Source organism: Physeter macrocephalus, chromosome 19 (assembly GCF_002837175.3).
Source record: "Physeter macrocephalus isolate SW-GA chromosome 19, ASM283717v5, whole genome shotgun sequence".
Lineage (NCBI taxonomy): Eukaryota > Metazoa > Chordata > Mammalia > Artiodactyla > Physeteridae > Physeter > Physeter macrocephalus.
In genome coordinates, this window is record NC_041232.1 from 3,895,454 (window position 1) to 3,916,524 (window position 21,071).

General features: G+C 43.4%; 2 protein-coding genes across 2 annotated transcripts in view; one reads left to right on the plus strand and one right to left on the minus strand.

Moving 5' to 3' along the window:
• EIF4ENIF1 (eukaryotic translation initiation factor 4E nuclear import factor 1) overlaps positions 1–15,547 on the plus strand; it is a 41,759-nt gene extending 26,212 nt beyond the window's left edge. Inside the window, exons 8-19 of the mRNA XM_024120628.3 lie at positions 1,390–1,525; positions 1,733–1,912; positions 2,543–2,775; positions 5,829–5,900; positions 6,358–6,541; positions 7,493–7,572; positions 7,905–8,047; positions 10,564–10,648; positions 11,916–12,048; positions 13,216–13,560; positions 13,959–14,123; positions 14,704–15,547. Of these exons, the coding sequence (XP_023976396.2) occupies positions 1,390–1,525; positions 1,733–1,912; positions 2,543–2,775; positions 5,829–5,900; positions 6,358–6,541; positions 7,493–7,572; positions 7,905–8,047; positions 10,564–10,648; positions 11,916–12,048; positions 13,216–13,560; positions 13,959–14,123; positions 14,704–14,945 (1,998 nt within the window). The 3' untranslated portion in view covers positions 14,946–15,547. The remainder of the gene's footprint in view (positions 1–1,389; positions 1,526–1,732; positions 1,913–2,542; positions 2,776–5,828; positions 5,901–6,357; positions 6,542–7,492; positions 7,573–7,904; positions 8,048–10,563; positions 10,649–11,915; positions 12,049–13,215; positions 13,561–13,958; positions 14,124–14,703) is intronic.
• Positions 15,548–20,032: 4,485 nt separating this feature from the next.
• DRG1 (developmentally regulated GTP binding protein 1) overlaps positions 20,033–21,071 on the minus strand; it is a 13,508-nt gene continuing 12,469 nt past the window's right edge. Inside the window, exon 7 of the mRNA XM_055080675.1 lies at positions 20,033–20,350. Coding sequence (XP_054936650.1) covers positions 20,251–20,350 — 100 coding nt within the window. The 3' untranslated portion in view covers positions 20,033–20,250. The remainder of the gene's footprint in view (positions 20,351–21,071) is intronic.

Below are 21,071 nucleotides of genomic sequence, written 5' to 3' on the forward strand. Positions count from 1 at the left end.
ACTTATAATGCTTCTCCTATAATTTAATGATTGCAAATTAGTGGACTTGAAAGTCAGCATTTGCTGGCACGGCCTGTTTGTTTACGATCATTTTGTATTCGTGTCTGCAGGGTTTGCCAGTACTTGTCAAAGCCAAATCAAATTAAAAAATCGGTCTTTGCCCTAAAAAAAAGTCAGCATTATTTAAGGTATGAGAGTCTACAAGTGCAATGTGATTGAAACTGTTGAATAATACCTAAAAAAATAGAAGTACCACAAGTAATCAATGTCTTGGTCTTGTGTTCAAGAGAATTATTTGTGGCTTAGATTGGGTATGTGTTATGAGAAAATTCTTCCAGATAAGAATAAAAGAATAAATCTAACCTTCCACTGCTGAACTTTGACTAGAAACTGGGGGTTTTAGACTTCACATAAAACAAAGTCCCTAACTCTGTCATCTATGTACCAGCCTTGAGAAAAACCTGTTTTCTGTTTATGCCTTATTGTCAAGGATGTGCCTCATTTTTGGATTGATATTTGCTTTATCTTGTCTTTTCTAAATATTGATAAGAGAACTGCGTAAAGATCGATTTGGATATTTAATTAGATTTATAATAGGGTACAACTGAAAATTTCATTTTCAATGCTTAAATTTAGTTTTTAAGAAGGATTGGTAATAGAAATTACTGTTATGAAACAGCGTTGAAGAAATTACTTCTGATCATAGTGCATCATTTAATTGCTCTTGTTATTGAACCAAAAACTATGGAGGTCAGATTTAAAAGAAAACAAACACCTGAAAACTTTCCATTAAGTTCAAACAGATATTAGAGATCAATTCACATTCTGACTTGGACTTTGACTAGGAAATACGACTTGGAAATATGATCTTTATGAGCTCTACTTTTTAGCTTTTGGGTTCTGAAATTGTCAGCATTGGATTTCATGATGTTCATTACAACCTTGAGGATGCTGAAGTCTGAAGCAAGGGTTTTCTTTCATCAGCTCTCCATACCTGATGCTTAGTTGAAGGTCACTCATCAGCTTGGCAATGGAATGCTTTACTCTGGTGCTGATTTTGATTTTGAAACTATACCCTCTTAGAACATTCATCGATTTTCTAATGAGGCAAAGATAGAAAACCAGAACACTTTCTGTGGCACAGAGGTTTTGCTTTATATGCTTAGAGAATACATGGTTGGTTATGCCCAAGTTTGGGTTACTCAGAAATGATCCAGGAGGGGAAGAAAAGTTAAAGGTGTTCAGAATCCTAAGTTCTGAGGGTGTTTGCCTTCAGGTCAGCAGCATCAAAGGAAGTTTCAAAGTAAGTGACCCTTTCTTAAAATTTGAACCTTCTTGTCCTTTTCACCTAGAAACTATTATCTTAGCTTCTTTCATCTTTCCCTTTAGATGATAGAAGATGTTTTGGGAGAAGGGTCAGTCTCTGCCAGTCGATTCAGTAGGTGGTTCTCTAACCCGAGCCGATCAGGAAGCCGATCCAGCAGTCTTGGGTCAACACCGCATGAAGAGCTGGAGAGACTTGCAGGTAAAATTGCTTCAGGTTCTGGTCTTGGATGTAGACTTGAGCTTTCCCTGATATGGTTCATTTTGTCTTCATTAGTCAGGGGTCCATTAAAGGGTTTCTGGATACTGAAAAAACCCTTCAATTGGTGTCCTTCTAATACTGTTGAAGATATGTTTCTGTGCTTTATTGGGACCAATTAATTATGAATATATTTACTTGTAATACTAGGTCTGGAACAAGCCATCCTCTCTCCTGGACAGAACTCGGGGAATTATTTTGCTCCTATACCATTAGAAGACCATGCTGAAAATAAAGTGGATATTCTAGAAATGCTACAGAAAGCCAAAGTGGATTTAAAACCTCTCCTTTCCAGCCTTTCTGCAAATAAAGAAAAGCTTAAAGAGAGCTGTAAGTTTTTATTAGAGTCTGCTTTAGATATTTGAAACATTTGGAATGCTCTGTCTTAACGGCAGAATTGGTTCTAACAGACTGCTATCTCATCAAAAGTCAGATGGTGGGTTTTGCTTAATGTTCTTCAAAAAAACTTTTTATCATACAGTACCACCTCTTTGAGAATCTGGTAGTCACTGGGTCACGAGCTCCATGGTAAGAACTTTTCTTCTAAGTCCTCCTTACCTGGAGCCTGAGTATAACACTCCCGTGAATGTTGTAGTCCTCCCGAGCATAACTTGGCAGCTCCTCACACCTCTGCCCCAGTCTGCCATGTTCTTGCTTAGGTTATTAAGCCCTCAACATACAACCTTCATGATATAATAACCATAGTGCAGGAAGCACTCTTGCTCATGTTGGGCCATCTGGGATTCCTGTCCCTGGTAATAAGTCTCCAAAAGACTCATTATAAGAAGTCCTCCTGCAGGATCTCAGTGCCTTCAGCTTGTCTATTTTTGGTGTCAGCCTTTTCTGACAACCTCACTTCAACTGTGAAATTATTTTCACCTTAACCATCATGGTATACAAAGAGAATTCCTACCACATATTCCTTTGCTTTGCTTAACCTGGACTTTCTCAACCTTTCAGCACATTCAGGGGTTGTGCTTTCAGTGGAAGAGGTAGAAGCAGGGCTCAAGGGCTTGAAGGTGGACCAGCAGGTGAAGAATTCAACTCCCTTTATGGCAGAGCATTTAGAGGAGACCCTGAGTACTGTGACCAGCAATAGACAGCTCAGAAAAGATGGAGATATGACTGCGTTCAACAAGCTAGTGAGCACCATGAAGGCAAGTGGGACTTTGCCTTCTCAGCCCAAAGTCAGTGTAAGTATTTGGCACAAACCCCAACCTTTTCTCCTTTTCCCTCTTTCTATTCCACTTCCCACCCAATAAATGGCTTTTTAAAAAAAGGTATTCCGAGTAAGTTGGAAATTCTTTAGTAGTCAGTTGGTCCTTGCTACTTTTGTGTGTTCTTTAATTATCGCTATACTGTTTGTTACTTGAAAAAGCAGGCTTGTGGTTAATCTGTAGTTACTGTGCATGACAGTACAGCGATTGAAAGATTCAGACATAACTTGCTTATCTTAACTCACTGCTGAAAAAAAAAAAGGTGTAAACATACCTTTGGGGATGAGCTCCAGAGAAGGTTTTCTGTTTATTCAGCTACTTAAGTTAAAGTAACTTACCATATTTTTAGAGTAAAATCTTTTCACAACTTCTAATTACTCCCAGGTACCTGAGATTACTTGCTTTCTTGATTAGGCAGTTGACAGGTATACATATCATTTGTAAAGTATCTAAGATGAATTTTTCAAGACAGTTGCATTCTGTTAATTTACTAATAAAAAAAGCTGTGACTCCAGACGTATAAAACACCTTTAGACATGAAGTTGGGGTACAAGGTGACTGCATGTCCGTAAATGCAGGTGTGTAGCACATACTGGTCTTTGTCATAACACATTTAGAGGGCACCTCTCAGCCATGGTCTATGTGTTACTGTTGCTAACCCTTGATGATACAAAGTGAAAGGGAAATGGTAAATCTGAATAATAAATAAAAACAGACTAACTAGTTGCTAAGTTATAGCAAATTTACCAAACTGAGTTTTGCCTGTTGTTTTTCCTGACACCTTGTCTGAGAACTACAGGTTAACCATGGGAGAAGTAGCTGTTTCATTGTGCCTTGTACCAGTGGAGGGCAGCTGATTTTTGATGTTTCTTTTCTGACCAGCTGTTAGTGCTAGATCTTAACAGACGCAATTGTTCCAGGCCTACCTACCTGACTCTCTGCCTCTGAAAGGAGGCATCTCAGATAGGTAGACTTATTTCTGTGTATCTGACCACACCATGCCAGTTATAGGGGAATGTTCCTTGTAAGCTGCTTTAGATAATTTGCATGCAAAGAATTACTAGATATAAATGCTTTCAAATGAGGACCAGATGACAGGACTGCAAACTATCCTGTTCTGCTTTCTTGTTATTGGGTTGGCCAAAAAGTCCATTTGGGGTTTTCTGTGATTTAACGGAAAAACCCAGACAAACTCTTTGGCCAACCCAGTACCTTTATGTCATGGTGATTACGTGCTGACTACAGTGGTAGGGGTCAAATCTTGTAAATAGCCACTTTTGGTGTAAGTAAAGAAATGGGAGCAGGGCAATTCGACAGTTTACCTGATGCTTTTGAACATCTTGTTTCAGATATGATTCTAGGGTTTGATATTAACACAGTTGACCTGGAATTGTGAGGATAACTGGTATGATGTTGGGGTTTCAGTGCTCTGAAATATATCTGGCTTCTGCTGAGGGAATGAGCCTCAAACACACATAAAGGAATGGATGATATAATTTAAGGTGCTAGGCAAAGGGTAACACAAACTCAACCTAGAAAAGAAAGCAACAAGGAAATAATAAGTGCACCGGGCATTATCCCAAAATATTACTTGATTTGCATGTTGTTTAAGTCATGGAATTCTTCCAAGCTTTTAGTTACTGTGAGTGTGTGTGTTATGTATACTATTTCTGATCTGCCTCTGTTTTGGTTCTATCATATTGTTTATCCCCAAAATAGGACATGTTGGTTCAGTCTAAACTCTACTTCAAATTAAATTGTAGATGCTATCCTCCAAATATAGTAAGCCATGTAGTATAAAGTTGCCTATTTGTTTTTTTTGTTTGGGGGGTTTTTTTAAATAAATTTATTTATTTTTGGCTGTGTTGGGTCTTCATTGGTGGGCATGGGCTTTCTCTCGTTGCGGCGAGTGGGGGCTACTCCATTGCGGTGCACGGGCTTCTCATTGCGGTGGCTTCTCGTTGCGGAGCACAGGTTCTAGGCGCGCAGGCTTCAGTAGTTGTGGCACACGGGCTCTAGAGCGCAGGCTCAGTAGTTGTGGCACACAGGCTTAGTTGCTCCGTGGCGTGTGGGATCTTCCCAGAGCAGGGCTCGAACCCGTGTCCCCTGCATTGGCAGGCGGATTCTTAACCACTGCGCCACCAAGGAAGCCCGCCTATTTGTTTTTGTTAAATGGAATTAAATGACTCTTGAGGAGATCTTATTAAAATCATTTACAGTCAGTTCCAATTCCAAAACCAGCAATGAAACATTTGGATATCTTTGGGCTATTTGTCACTCCCGAGGACACTGCTGTGGACCTTGGCAGTTCCAGCTTGTGGAAGGGAAACTGACAGAAAGCACTTCAGGCAGAGCTAAATGGACACAAGGATGTCCTGAAGCACCAGAGGTAATACAAGTTCTATGCAAAACATAACTGCTGCTGCATTAAAAGAGCTAAAAGTGGAGAATATGAATTTTGCCCTGTATATGAGACCCATTTGGAGCAGCTTGTTAAAAAATAATAAAGTTTAAATTTCCTGAAATATTAAACTCTGAAATATAACAATTTTGGCCAAACTCACATGTTGTTTACTAGGTTTTTCGTACCATCTGTGGTCTATAAATCTTGTTAAAGACAACGGGTAGCAAAGGTTGCCTCGAAAATTAAAATCTATAGATTATCAGTATTTCCTGTTTGTGGCTTCTCAGTAAATAAGTGTTCCCGTTTCACCATTTTCTTTTCCCCTTCTTTTGGTCATAGTGTTAGAAATAGTAAAATGGACTTAGGGTTACCACAGAAAAGACCTTGTCTGAGGGTCTCGCTGAGTGGACTTTGCACGTACATGTGAAAATTCTTTCTGTTCCGAGATCTTTGGGACCTGTGTGATGAGAGAGTGGGACAAGTTGATCTGACTTTTCTGTGATATGGACATCATTCTGCTGTTAAGTGCCAACTCCCTGGGGAGTTTTTATGTTTTCTTGTGGTCCCCAATTTGTAAGTTAAGTATGTAAGAAGGTTAAAACCAGTTTTCCTTTGATTTTTTTAGCGAACGCTTGAAAGCCATTTGATGTCCCCTGCTGAGATTCCAGGCCAGCCTGTCCCTAAGAACATCTTGCAGGTACTTCACAATCTTACACCGAGTCCTTGGAGTCCTGAACAGTAGTCCTCTGAACTGGTTTTGTGTAGTGGTCCACCTTTGGGCCTTAGAGAATGATCCATGTTGCCGGGCAACGAAGGATACGATGTTGCTGCCTGACATAGTTCTGTGTCGCTTGTTAATCTCAATGTGGGGTGGGGAGGTGACTAAAAAAGATGATGAAGTAAGCGCTTGGTTTCCAGTTTGCAGATTTGCAATTTCTATGGAAATTTAAAGTATCTAACTTGTATTTGTAGCACTAACTTAAAGGAAATGTTGGTAGCTGAACGTTCAGAGAAATTTGTTGCATGTACATGTGCCAAGTCCTTCTGTGCAGCAGGAGGGAGCTTCATCATTGGCTTCCAGAATTTAATCTACAACCTCTGACTAGGAGGAAGAACTAGGTTTGTTCACAAGGATTTGACTTTTCTGCCTTTAGGAACTTCTGGGTCCACCTGTTCAGAGACCTGCTTCTTCCAATCTTCTGAGTGGCCTTATGGGGAGCCTGGAGCCTACGACATCTTTACTGGGCCAAAGAGCACCCTCTCCTCCCTTGTCACAGGTGTTTCAGACGAGAGCAGCCTCAGCAGACTACCTTCGTCCCAGAATACCATCACCAATTGGTAAATGCTTTTGTGCGTAGATGCCTATCTGTCATCATTTCCCCTCCCCTTCCCCTAGGTTATACCTCTCCTTAAAACTGGCAAAGTCTTTTTCATGGGTATCCTTGAAGAGTTTAAAAAGAAATGTGTTAATTTGTTATGCTTTTTTCAGGGGGTGGTAAGGACACATGTGGAAGATAGTTTATTATCCAGCTGCTCTTCTAGATAAATAGGTTCATGTTGAAGTTTTGTACTTTTTCTCTTGAGGTTGATCTAAATTGGATCCAGCTTTTTAGTCATCTTCCTTATTTTGGGAATTCAATCTAGAAAAGTTAATTTGGCTCCTTAGCTTTTTCCTTAACAGAGAAGTCAGAGTAGTGGCTCTCCACCAACCTGGTGAAGTTGTATTGTACACGACCAACTGGGAGGTCTTGTGGCTAATTCAGAACATGAATGGAAGAAGCACTTCCAGAAAGCTGTCTTAGCAAAATGTTGTACAGAATCTCAGTGTTCCTGCACCTGCGACCACTTTAGGCTGCTGGCTGCTCTGGCCCCTGCCAGTCATACCTTGAGAGGAAGTTTTTGTAATCTTTCCACAATTAGGGAGATATAATGGAAAGAGTATGAACCTCAGAACACTGGCATCTGCTTTGGTATCAGCTGGTGTGGTTGCAATGGGCCAAATCACTGGCTAGAAAAGCTATTCTCTCCCAGATAGAGGTCTTGGCTCTGAAAGAAACAAAACTGACAGCTGGGAAGATAGATACCAGCAGTTTGAGTCATTAAGTGCTCTGATTGAGGTCCACATAGCCCACTGTGGGGCACAGAAGAAGAAAGACATCATCAGCCCAGGAAATCAGTACTTCCTGAAAGAGATGGTGTTCAGCGAGGAGCAGCATGCATTGGTGATAATGCCTCTTGGAGGGACAGGTGCCGTCTTGACCCGCACTGAATCTTTAACCTTCCCAACAGGTTTCACACCAGGACCACAGCAGCTTCTCGGAGATCCATTCCAAGGCATGCGCAAGCCCATGAGCCCTGTCACAGCCCAGGTCTGGCTGAGCTCTTTCTCAAACTTAATCTGTTGCTTGCTTTTTACCCTTATTGTTGCTTGTGGGATAGAGAATTAAATTGCCGCAATGCTTGGAAGTGGTTTTGAATTATAACTCAAGCTCAGTGAAGGCTAGAAAACTGGTGAAATTGTCATACGTAAATAGCTAAAATTCTGTTCAGTGGATGGCAGCACAGTTTAGTCAGGTTTGCGGTATCTAATTTCTCTCAGCTGCTGCTTAAACATACCTTTTCCAAAAGAGCAAAGAGAGACCTTTGTAGAAAGTGCACTGTCATTCTTCTGCTGACTCCCCTCTGTGCCGCTTCTGTTCAGCAGATGAGCCAGCTAGAATTGCAACAGGCAGCTTTGGAGGGGCTGGCCCTGCCACATGACCTTGCAGTGCAGGCAGCAAACTTCTACCAGCCTGGTTTTGGCAAACCGCAGGTGGACAGAACCAGAGATGGATTCAGAAACAGGTAAATTATTAATCCTACCCTTGTGGAGATTTGAAAATTAGTTATCCATAGTATAAATTCTGTTTTACACACTGATATATTATACAATATATGGTGACAATTCCATCTCCCGAATGTTCAGTAGAGGAAATTGTATGATTGAATTCTAGTGCAGGGGCATAGGCTTTTCATCCTGTATAATTTTATTTATATTTTTCATTTAACGGATTTATTTTTACAGATGTAGCCAGCATAGCTACTTATTTGCAGTTATGCTTATGAAATGATGAAAAGTAAAACTACACCTAGCTTCCTCCCCCTCAGATTCCTTGTTGAGTATCAAACTGTGCCTTGATTCAGGTTTGTTGATCAGAGCTGTTAACAAATGATTACTGACTTCACTCTCCTCCCATTCTCTCCACTAGTTTCAACAAGTAGTGAAATGAAATGAACCATAAGTTGGGGAGGAAAGGGTAGCAATATTGTTCTTCTTTATTGTAAAATAAAACAAGCAGAAAACTGCATGAAGCAAATGTATGGCTTATTGTAAGGTAAACTCTTGTTAGCTACCCAGAAGCCCTCCTTGTGCCTTATCCCGATATAATACCCCTTTTCTCCAGAAGTGACCATTGTCCAGTCTTTAAAAGTAATCACCACCTTCGTATTTTTAGTTTTATCACCAAAATGTGCATCCTTGAACACTATACTCCTGCCCCTTATAGTATTTGGTACTTAAGCCGTATTTGTTTTGATGTGATTATTAAAATTGCTGTCTCAGTGTCTTCCTTTAGCTGGTTTTGTATGTTGAAACTTTCAGAAAACATTGGGACCAGTAAGTACCCCATTCCCTTGCATAAATGTATCTGATCTATAGCCCTCAGCCTAAACAGAGAGCTCAGGACTGGTCTGCCAAGCCCCTTCACTGGACTTCTCTCTACAACATAACGATTTGTTGACCTTCAAAGCACTTTTGATATCCACAATTTAATTTGCTCTTGGCAACAACCCTGTGAGGTAGATGGGGTAAAGAACTGCATTTTACAGATACAGAAACTTAGTTTTTTTTAAAAATGTGACTTACTTGAAGCTAGCAGGTAGATCCAAGTCACTGTCAGTGGAGCCTTCAATTTTTAGATCAAATGGCAGACCTTCTCTGAATACCCTGTACACAGTTGTGTCCCCCAACAGAAACAGTTTCTCCTTGCCTTGCTTTATTTTTTTATTGAACCTATCACCTTCTAGCATATTTTTTTTTGTTTCCCTGCCCATAGTAACCCCTCTACCCTGCAAACACAAGAATGTAATGAAGCCAGACATTTTTGTTTTGTTTACTGCTGTATCCCCAGCACCTAGAACAGTGTCTAGCACATAGTAGGTGCTCAAATGTTTATCAGAAGGAATAAATGGTAGGTCGTGCAGAACCATCAGATTGGAGGTTACCTCTTAGTCACCCAGAGTACTACTGTCTCTCTCTCCCCTTGTCATCATACTCAGAGTCTCAGGGTGGCAGCACTGGTGCTTACCTGGTACAGACTGGAAAGAAGCCATGAGTTTAGGATTCCCATCTGCTTATGAGTCAGAGAACTTCCAGAATCATTGACTGTACTTGGAGCTTTGGCCTTTGCAGTACAAGGTCTGACATGGCTGAAATGCAGTGAAGCTTTGATTAGCCAGTGAGCTCACATAGTTCATTCTTCTCTCAGCCTGTTTATGTCATCATCAGCTGTTTCCTGTTTTCTTCCAAGTTAAGAGAGAATAAGTAGGATGTCTGGGGACAGAAGAAGTCTGCTCTTTTAAACTTTATTTGGGAAGCCTGGGATCAACCCTGTGTGTAGACCAGGAGTAGCCGGGAATGCTGCATGTAACTGGGTCCTAAAATAGCTCAAAGTCTTGGTGCTCTATTTGACTTGAACCAGTGTCTCACAAACCCTCAGTTCTATGCCAGGCACTGTGCTATTCAGTGTTGCTCCCTACCTTCTGGAGCACAGCCTGCCCTACAGAATAAAGGCCCTCCCTAGCCTACCTCACTGTAATAGTCGGCAAGTAAACTACACACTAGCCCTGGATAACCCTACATTCCCAAGGCCTTCCCGAGTCCCTGTACCTGTTCCTTCTACCTGAATCATTGTTCCCCGTCTGTAGTTTCTCATTGGCACACTCAATGCAGCTCCTTCCAAGAGAAGCTTTTGCAAAGTCCCTGCATTGTAGGGGTATCCTCTCATTCCTTCTACCCCTCATTTTCCCATTGTACTTTGTTGGTACCCTAATATTGATATGTCTTGTTTGCCGGTTAGTAAGTATCTCCCCCACTAGATGAGAGTTCTTGCAAGGCCCGGGACCATGTATCATTAAGCTTTTGTCTTTCCTCAGAACTTAGCACATGGTTTTGCATATGTTAGACACTTATTAAATGCTTGGGAAATTGAATTGAAGAAAGGAAATGGGATGCTTCCTAGGCTGGCCTTGAGTTTTATGTGGTTTTAGAACTTGGAGTTTGAGCAGCTTGGGGCTCACACTGATAATTGGTTTGTTCACAGGCAACCGCGAGTGACCAAGTCACCAGCACCTGTGCACGGAGGGAATTCCTCTTCCCCTGCCCCAGCCGCCTCCATCACAAGCATGGTCAGTGACCTTTGCCTTTGTGAATGACTCCTAGGCTTCTCCCTGTTTGGTTGTGCCTATGTTGGATCACTGTGTACCCCAAAATGTCCTTGAGTGTCTTCCACAGGAGTCAGTGATTTAGTAGACTTTTATACCTGCCTATTTATTAGGTCCTCCCCTCTCAGGATACAGTCTAACTCTTAGGATTCTAAGTTCTAGTGAAGCCCCTACCTTGGGGAAAGTGTGTTCCAGCAGATAGACAAGTAAGGGCCAGAGCATACAGGGTGGTGTGGTATGTTCAAACGAATGAAGAATTGGAGTGGGGAGCAGGGGAGGACAGGGGTAAGGATGGGAGGTGAGGTGACTGGGCTTGGAGCATGGTAAGTCCAGAGAAACATGGTGGGAGTTCACAAATTCAGATTCAGGTCTCAATACAAGTTAAGGCTGGGATAGAGAGGTTTGCTTATTTGTGGTGACAAGTCAAGTTTTACAGCCGACTAGTGTACCAGCATTATTTACCTTTTTTAGGTTTCATCCCCCACCACAGACCTTTATCACCTAGTCAAAGCTGATAAGGGGAAAAGACTATTGCTCTGTACTTCAGGACCTCAAGTGGGTCTTTGCACCAAGCACCCTGAAGGCAGGATCTAAGAGCTTTTCTGTTCATAATCATGCCCTGTCTCCTGTCATCAAGGATTTGGGGTTGTTAAATGAGAAAAGTTGCATGCATAATAAAATCATCAATATAAAAGTAGGCAATAAAGAGGTGGGAACAAATAACCCCAAATAGTGAGTACTGGTGGCTGAGGAGACCTTTAAGAAGATAATTGTGGATTTTCTGGTAGCCAGGTTAAGATGGGAAACAGGAGTATAGAGAAATTTAGGTTCTGTGGTTGTCGCTGAAATGTCCTTTCCTAGCTGGGAGGGCTGCTGTTTCAGGGTATACTTCTGGCCATGTTCTATCCCCCTTCCCAGCCCAATCCTGAAGCACAGGCTGCATAAGCAGATCCCCATCACCGCAGACAGGTAGGTTGAAGCTTCTGTGCTTCAACTACCTTTATGCTAGAGCTAAATCTAGGTTTTGTTGAAATTGTGAGCATGGGATGGTGCACTTGGGCCACCGCCTATTTGGCCCATCCTGTTGCTTTTCTTCCAGCAGCTAGAGACCAGAACGTTGGAGTTGGCCTCTGCCACATGTAGCCAGAAGGGGACTCTTCAGCTTCAGTAGTTTGGCCAGTTGATTAGGAAAGGCATTTAAAGAATGTGTTAATACTGTTTTTCTCTGCAGCTTTCTCCTTCCTTCACTCCTACCTCAGTGATTCGTAAGATGTACGAGAGCAAAGAGAAAAGCAAGGAGGAGCCAGCATCTGGAAAAGCAGCTCTTGGTGACAGTAAAGAGGACACTCAGAAGCCCAGTGAAGGTACTGCAGAGCTGTTGAGGATGTACTGCCCAATAAAGTATGTGACAGAGCATCAGCCTGCAAAGCCCTGGGCAAGACCCCTGGTTGCTTTGGACCACAGTTCTGTGTCTAACAGTGAGAAGATTTGGACCAGCTCACAGTTACTTAAGCCACTTGAAATTCTGACCAATCTAACTAGTGGCAGGCATGAGTGCTGGTATTAGGGAGAACAAGCATTAGTTTAGGATCCTTATTTTGGCTTGAATTATTAGTACATTTATTTGGCAAATTTATAAAAGTTCAACCAGGTTTATTTCTGAAAGGTTCTCTCCAGTTTGTGGAGACTAATCATCCAATAAAATCTGTGCAATGGGTGAAGCATATAGGAGGTGTGTGAGAGCCTTTTATAAATATGTAGAAAATGTAAGAGGTTTTTAGGGGTTACACAGTTGGGATTTTAAAGACATAGTGAAACAGATTCTAATGAGTGAGGTTTACATAGGTCTAGAGTATTGGTCTGACAGCTTTTTGCCTGTGAGAAAGCTTCTGAGAAAAAAAAAAAAAACAAAAATCCTGTTGGTCCTACTAAAAGGCAGTTCAGATTCCTTTACCAGACTATAATTACTCTTTAAGATTTCTTGTGATGGATTTGCATAATTTTACTCACTTGATTTTCCCCTTAGACTAAAAAGCGTGTTAATCCCAAGCAGCTGACTAGGACAGGACTAGCTCCCACACAGATGCAGACCACAGGCATATGGGCAGACCAGGGTGCCCAACTGAGTTAGACCACCAGACCTGATATGCCAGGCTTGCTTGCCCATAGCTATTCCTGGATTGGGAAGATTATAAGAACAAAGATGTGGGCTTCTTAAAAGTTATCTCATTTACAATTTCAGAGTCTTTGGTTTTTTACAGTGTAGCAAAAATAAACTCTTGCAGTAAGGTGTTGGAAGACTGGAAAACTTGGGGTCTACTCCTAGGTCTGTCCTTAACTGCCCGTTACCTTGACTAGGCCTGTTCATAAGGCCAAACGATGGTCCCTACGATGCAATCCTCTAAATCTGTTGAGGGGATCAAATAAGGATTGTGACCTTTCTAAGAAATGAGTTACTGGATCATTGGGAGGACAATGTGTTTGAGAAAAGTTTGCCGATACCAAATTATTCTCTTTCTGGATCCTTGCAGAGAACCTCCTGTCATCCAGCTCTGTGCCCACTGCTGATCGAGACTCTTCTCCCACTACAAATCCCAAACTATCAACCCTACAGCGGTTTTCATGTTCCACCCCACTATCCCAGACCAATCGTTACACCAAAGAACAAGATTATCGACCTAAAGCAACTGGGAGGAAAACACCCACCTTGGCATCCCCAGTTCCAGGAACACCTTTTCTCCGCCCTGTCCATCAAGTCCCCCTTGTCCCCCATGTCCCCATCGTTCGGCCTGCTCACCAGCTTCACCCAGGGTTGGTCCAAAGGATGCTGGCCCAGGGAGTACATCCACAGCATCTTCCAAGTTTGCTCCAGGCTGGTGTGCTTCCTCCTAGGATGGACCTGAATCATTTACATGGAATATCTGGCCCAATCCTGGGTCAACCCTTTTACCCTCTACGTCCAAAGGATGCTGGCCCAGGGAGTACATCCACAGCATCTTCCAAGTTTGCTCCAAGCTGGTGAGTTTCTGACCTGGCATGATGACAGTTGCTAGAACTCATGAAGGTTTTCATCCCTAAAAAGATGTTACTAGGTTTTTTCCATTTTAACCAGTGGGTCCAATCTGATCTATCCCTTAGTCGATTAAAAGATTAGGAACCTAGCATTGAGCATTCTTCATTCTTAATAAACTTTTTGATTAGCAAAACTGTATAGTCAGGCTTGAAAATTTCCAGGTAGATTACTTCTCACCAGTTTCTTCTTTCTGCCCGATAGGTGTGCTTCCTCCCGGGATGGACCTGACTCATTTACAGGGACTATCTGGCCCAATCCTGGGCCAACCCTTTTACCCTTTACCTGCCACTGGTCACCCTCTCCTAAACCCTCGTCCTGGGACACCTCTGCATCTGGCAATGATGCAACAGCAGCTGCAGCGCTCAGGTAGGTTCAGAAATGGGCCAGGTGAGCTGAGGATGGGCTCAGGCTTAAAGTTTTTGAACCAGTTTCCAGTGAAGGGGATAAAATGACACTGACCATTCACCCTAGCAAGACTGGGATAAGAGTGTAATCAGAGAATAGGATGAAGTAAACTGACCTCTGTGGGATTTGGAATTCCTGTGAAGACAGTGGGAGAGCCAGGTGTCCTCTTTTTTTTTTCTTTTGTCCCTTTGCCTCTTAGGAGAGGAGGCTGAGAATCCTTCCGACAGATTCAGCATAGGGACTGCCAAGAGTAGATGCTCTCTCACCAGCTTATGTCATTGCTTCTGCTTGTCTTGGGAAGTAGTGGGCATGTCATCTAGGATGGGCTCTCAATATGGATTGCTTCTGAATAGCTCAGCTTTCCAAGGTACTGTCTTCTGGCATTTTGCAAAGGAATTTCCTAAAGAAGCCTAGAATCAATCACGTGGTAAAGAATTCTGTTTGGAGTTTCAAGGATAGGATTTGAGTGAAGCAGGGCCTGCTAGAGAACTACCTCCCCTCCTTGTGCTCTGAATGATAACCTTCTTTCTTATCGCCACAGTTCTTCATCCTCCAGGGTCTGGTTCCCAGGCAGCTGCTGTCAGCGTTCAGACGACGCCTCAGAATGTGCCTAGCCGGTCAGGCCTGCCTCATGTGCACGCCCAGCTAGAGCACCGCCCCAGCCAGAGGAGCAGCTCCCCCGTGGGCCTTGCCAAATGGTTTGGCTCAGACGTGCTACAGCAGCCCCTGCCCTCCATGCCCGCCAAAGTCATCAGTGTAGATGAACTGGAGTACCGACAGTGAGCAGGGCAGCAGGCTTGTTTAAGCCTGGACCTTTTGGTGGCACCCTGGTCAGGACACTGCTTCCTCATCTCATGTTGGTTTATGGGCTTTTACTTTGTAGCACTCTGCGAAGCTGTTTAAGGGCACCCAGGCACCTGGTGTTGTCTGCATTATGATGGAAGGAACTTATTAACCAATCGAGTGGAGCCTACATGGTCTGAATACAGGATGCAGTGTTGTCAGTCCTGAATACAGGAAACAGTCTTTTTTTTGTAAGATATGTGAATGAAGTGTTGGTGTCTTCACCAAAAGGTGGCACCTTAAGGGTTCTGAGGAAATAAATGTATAGACCCTTATGTACAGACCTGTGTATAAACAACTTTTGTACATACATATAGGATAGCTTTTTTGAACTTATACAGCTGTACATAAAAGTAGCTGATATTAGTTAAGCCTGTGTCAACAGTTTGGATTTTTTTTCACTTGTACATTTGGGACTTTTTCTTTTGGATGATTAAAGTTGCATATGCTAAGTGTGTGAATGAAGTGAATGGCATTGTTGTGTTTATTTCTTCCTGAATCCCTTCCTCTTCACTAGGTTCTTTGAGGGAAATTAAGTTTTTTCTTTAAAACTCATGGAATTGAACTCTCACTTGGGAGAAGGAAGCTATGGCCCTCTTTCTTGAGCCTTAAAGACCCCAATGGGCCAGTTTAGGCTGGGCTGACCTTACAGGTAGTATTGATTGTGGCTAATACCAGATGATGGTGTGCAATTTCTAAAATTAAACCCACCTAGTGAAAACAATTTGTTTATTGGGGTAAAAGTCAACAGTTTGGGCTTCCCTGGTGGCACAGTGGTTGAGAGTCTGCCTGCCGATGCAGGGGACACGGGTTCATGCCCTGGTCCGGGAGGATCCCACATGCCGCAGAGCGGCTGAGCCCGTGAGCCATGGCTGCTGAGCCTGTGCGTCTGGAGCCTGTGCTCCGCAACGGGAGAGGCCACAACAGTGAGAGGCCATTTAAAAGTCAACAGTTTGTTGCCTTCCTGTTCTCCAAGTCAAAGTCCCCTATAGGGAAAAATGGGGCCTTAAAGTTCTGATTCAATCCATAATTTTTTTCCATATAAAACTTCCCTCAAGACGCTGGTGCCTGTGTTAACTGATTTCTTGTGTGCTCTACCTCATTCATCAGCTCACAATTATTTTAATTATTCATCTTAACTACAGGCACAACATTGGAGAAAAGGATTCTACTATAATACTCTTAACTATGACCTCAAGTCCCCTTTCCTTGCTGAAGGTTTTTTAGTCCCACCAATCTGAGGTGACAAATCTTCTTGAGCTCCTCAAGTTAACTCACCCAGTCTCTCGATACTTGTCTATTTAGGGCCATCAAAGCTACTTTGACTTAATACTAGAGGATCAAATAATGAGGCCATTCTCTGATTCACAGGTGAAATGAGCAAGATGGGTGGATTCTGAGTACAAGGGTGAAAAACAGCCTGAGTGTTAAGGGTGCAGCCTATAAACCTGGAGCTGCCCACCCTGCCCTATTCTTCCAGGAACACAAGCAAGCAGGTTGATTTTCAACCAAACCTGGCTTTGTGGACTGAGCATGAGGTCTGTCTCTTCCTAGTACTTCATTAGCCCTCCCTCCCTGCAGTAGGATTTGCTGAGTGATTCTTCAACTTCAGAAATAAGCCCTGTTTAGAATTCTCACAAATGCTTTGTTTCTATAAACAAAAGCTGGAAAACAATCTCAAGTAACAGTGGCAGAACACAGACACCTGAATCTAATTCCATCTTTCCTGTGTGTCCTTTCACCTTCCCTTTCATGTTGAACCAATAGTTAATAGGTGTAGAGTGGGGAGGACTGGTTTGAAGCTGCCGGTGAGGGCCTCCTTTTCAGACTAGAAGCTGGTATGACAGAAATGAACAAATGCAGGCACCAAGCAGAGGGCGAAGCCATTAGCCAATAACTGGTGAGATGGAGCCAGAAGGAAATAAAGGAGTGTTGCTAAGAATAGCACAGCAGAAGCTAAACGGCACAGATCTTAAAACTATTTTGGTGAATGGAAGAGTAGAAGCAAAAGAGGAAGTTAATGCAGTCTTCAGGAGCTAAAAGCCAGATATAGAGTAAGGGCAGGAGGACTTGATGACATGATGTTTCAGCTAACAAGGTATCTTAGGTGGAGCAACTTTGGGAAGTCTAGCAAGCATGAAATGAGTTTAGAAGCAATCAAGACTGGAAGGATGTGCAAGGCCTCCTCAAAGTAAAAAGGCAGAGGGCCACAGAGAACCTTGTGGAAGTTAAGGAGGGGGGTCAGGTAGGAAAGAATAGTGCCCCCGCCCCCAAGGAAGCAGTTGAGCAGCCAGTACTTGGGAAGTTAGTAGTAATCAATGAGAAGTAGGGGGGAAGAATGGGAAAGTACAGCCAGGCCTTCTTCCAGGAGACAGCTGTTAAGTATCTTATAAGCCAGGCTCATAAGATGGAAGGGAGGTCAGGTCCACTGGCCTGAATGAAAGAGACAAACTCCAGGAATGAAGATAACTTATTGGAGTAAACTGATTCAATAGTTCTATTCCCTTTATCAACAACTGGTTCAAGAATGGGAATGAGACGCAGAGACAAATTGGGCAGCTAGCTTCTAGGAAATGGCTTCCCCAAAAGATAAGACTCAGCACTCTTTAGTATCCTCTGGATACTGATATAAAGCCTGGGACTGAGCAGACATTCTTCGACAGTGAGGGGAGCCAACTGCCCAGCAAAGCCAACAAACTGCAGTGGACAAGGGTAGCTTGATGGAAAGAATTTGGATCCTCAATGACATACCAGCTACCATAAGCCCATCTGAGCTCCAGAAAACTTACATGAGAGACCAAGTTTTCTTCCATTTCAGCTGGTTAAGTTAGCGTCTGCTATTAAACACAGCTAAAAGCATTCTAACTAGTTAATGGCACAGGATAGTGAGTCTGCTTAGCTGTGCTGTAAAAGATTAGGAAAGAAAAATGGAAATTCACAGGAAATTCAAGCCATGCTATGACAGCCAAACAACTCTAGTCTTGGAGTTCATGAAGAGAAAGCTTTGCACTATAGGAATAACCCTCCTTGGTGGCCCTACCCCAGGCAGCATTCCTAATACAAGACTGTACCTCTCTCCCAGAACTCCCAAGTCTGAGCCCAAAAGGGAGAGAAAGGAGGGGTAAGGTAATTCTCTCCTCAAACACCAGGGGCCACCCGATGGGGGAAGGGGAGGGTGTTGAATGATGGAAGCAAGGCCTGTTCAAAGCACATCCTGAGGCCTTGGATGAACTTGGATTTCAGCATCCTTCTCTCCCCAGCATCCTGGCATTTCATTGCCCAATGAAAGTGAATCTGAGGATTCCCCCCAAACCCAATATATGCCCTGGCTGGAAAGTAAACCTTGCTGGAAATCCCATAGCTCAGAAAGCCAGTGTCTCTCTGAAGAGCCAGGGTAGGTTCTAAATTATGGCCTCTATCATGAATGTACCAGTGATATCAAGGTCTACGCCCTACAAAGTGACTAGGATACCAGGCCTGAGGCTTATCTCCTGGCTGTGGGGACAGTGCTAAACCCAGGCTCTAGGAATACTATGAGAGGGAAACAACTGTCACTAAGGTAATAGGAGTAACAAGTACTGGAAAAGGCTGAGTATGTGGAAAATCCCACATCCTCATTCCTCACAACCTGCTAGAAGCTCTAGCTCACTTCATCTAAAATCAAACTGTCTTCCTGTAAATCTGTTTCCCTTCTCGATTTTCTCAGGGACTACCCTTCTCTATCATCCCTGTAATCCATACTGAAATAATCTGACTTCTCTTCCAAAGAGCAAGTCAGTCAGTTACCAAGTTTAGATTTCTCCTCTATAGGTATATGCCCACTCCCTCCCTCTCCCCATATTCTCACTAGTCCAGTCCAGCACACAAAGATTTCTGCCAGTCAGTTTCGCATTATCAAGGCAATCCCTTTAAATTCCTTATTTCCGGGCTTCCCTGGTGGCGCAGTGATTGACAGTCCGCCTGCCGATGCAGGGGACGCGGGTTCGTGCCCCGGTCCGGGAAGATCCCACATGCCGCGGAGCGGCTGGGTCCGTGAGCCATGGCCGCTGAGCCTGCGCGTCCGGAGCCTGTGCTCCGCAACGGGAGAGGCCACAACAGTGAGAGGCCCGCATACCGCAAAAAAAATAAATAAATAAATAATAAATAAATTCCTTATTTCCAGTCTAAAACCTCTAATTATGTCCTCAGTACCCTCTCAAGTAGTCTTGACCCCACCCCTACTTATAACCTAACCTCCCACCTCCATACATATGTGTACCCACAAACCTGCTCTGATCACACTGGTTGCCTCACTTGCAATGTTCTGCCTCCATGCTTTCACTCGGGTTATGCGGTTGGGGCCAGGGCTGCCATGGGAGTTCAGGAGAAGGGCTGGGCTATGGGAAAGGAGACACTTAGTGGCACCCAGCTGGGAGCATGGTTCAGCTCAACTTTCAGCCCAACACTGATACACAGCTGTGCTCTAACTAAAGGAAAGGAACCAGTGAAAACAAGAGCCAACATTCACCAAGTACTTATATGCCAGATACTGTGCTAGTAAGCATTTTACAAGTACCATCTCTCTTAATACTAAGAATCTCCACTCTAGAAGGTAAGTGTTATTACCATCTCCATGTTACATGAGAAAACTGAAGCTTATAGAGATTGAGTAATTTATGCAGGATTCCACAGTTAATTAGAGGTGGGCCTGCTATTCAAAGCCTGATGTGCCTGGTCAGAGTATTTTACTCAACCGCCACACTACACCATCTCCCAAAATGGCTAGCCTTGCAGGGAATAATCAGTTAACTTACATCAAGTCCTTCCTTTCTCCAGTATCATCTGGGAAAGACCACCTGAAAGGACCAAAACCCACACTGAGTTGGAAGGGTTTCTCACAACTAACCATCAAGTGAGATGTTGCAGTCACATTTTTACCCATTTCACATACAAGACCAAGCTCCCAAGTACTCCTTCTGCAGCTGCCTCACTACACATACCCATCCTCATTCAGTCCTCCTCAAAACAAATTCTGACAATGACACATGAACTCTACATAGTTGGCTGGCCTACCAGGTCCTTTATGCAGCTCAACATACAAGGTGACATCAAGTTAAGACAAGTGAAGGTCCAATTTGGGTGCCTCCATCTCCCTCCCCTGTATCCTGATCCAGTGGCTGCCAAAGCCAGGAGGGGCTTGGAGTCAGGTGTTTGATCATGGAGAAAGCTGCCATGGTTGGCCTGGCAGATGGTGAAGGGGATGGTGTCACTTCTTCACAATCTGAATGACATCCTCGTCCTCCAACGTATGGTCTTTACCCACTTTTTGAGGATTGTGTTTCACAGAGAGACCCCACACCAGAGCACTGTATGGAAGGAAAAAAAGAACAGTTAGTGTAAATAATCACCTAGCTTCTATCTACCTAGGTGCCACTTTCTGCTCAGATTTAGCATTCCAGCTCTTAAGAGCCAAAGGCCTGCAGTATCCAAGGTGCCCTGTCCCCAGTCAAAGCCCAAAGGCTTTAGCTTCCCAAGCAGTGTGGCACACTGGAGCCTTCACATAAAAAGTGGCAAAGATTTTCAGAAGTTGTGTGGTTCCTCTTGCTCCAAAGCCAACTTATGAAAGGCAAAGAGAAAAAATACAAATGAGAAGTATGACAAGACTAATTTAAAATTAAAAGGAGAAAGCATAGGTTTGTAATAGAGAAAAACCCTGAAATAACTGATTGGAAATTGATTCCTACAAATGCAATGTCAGTTACAGACTGTTAGAGAATACCAGTTTTTATGGGGTCTACTGAAACCATCAGTGGGTACTGATAAGAAATGTAGGACCTCCTTCCTCAGCCAAACTAGGAAAACTCTCCTTCCCTATCAAGAAGCCATAACTGGGCTTCCCTGGTGGCGCAGTGGTTGAGAGTCTGCCTGCCGATGCATGGGGACACGGGTTTATACCCCAGTCCGGGAGGACCCCACATGCCACGGAGCGGCTAGGCCTGTGAGCCATGGCCACTGAGCCTGCGCATCCAGAGCCTGTGCTCCGCAACGGGAGAGGCCACAACAGTGAGAGGCCCGCATACCGCAAAA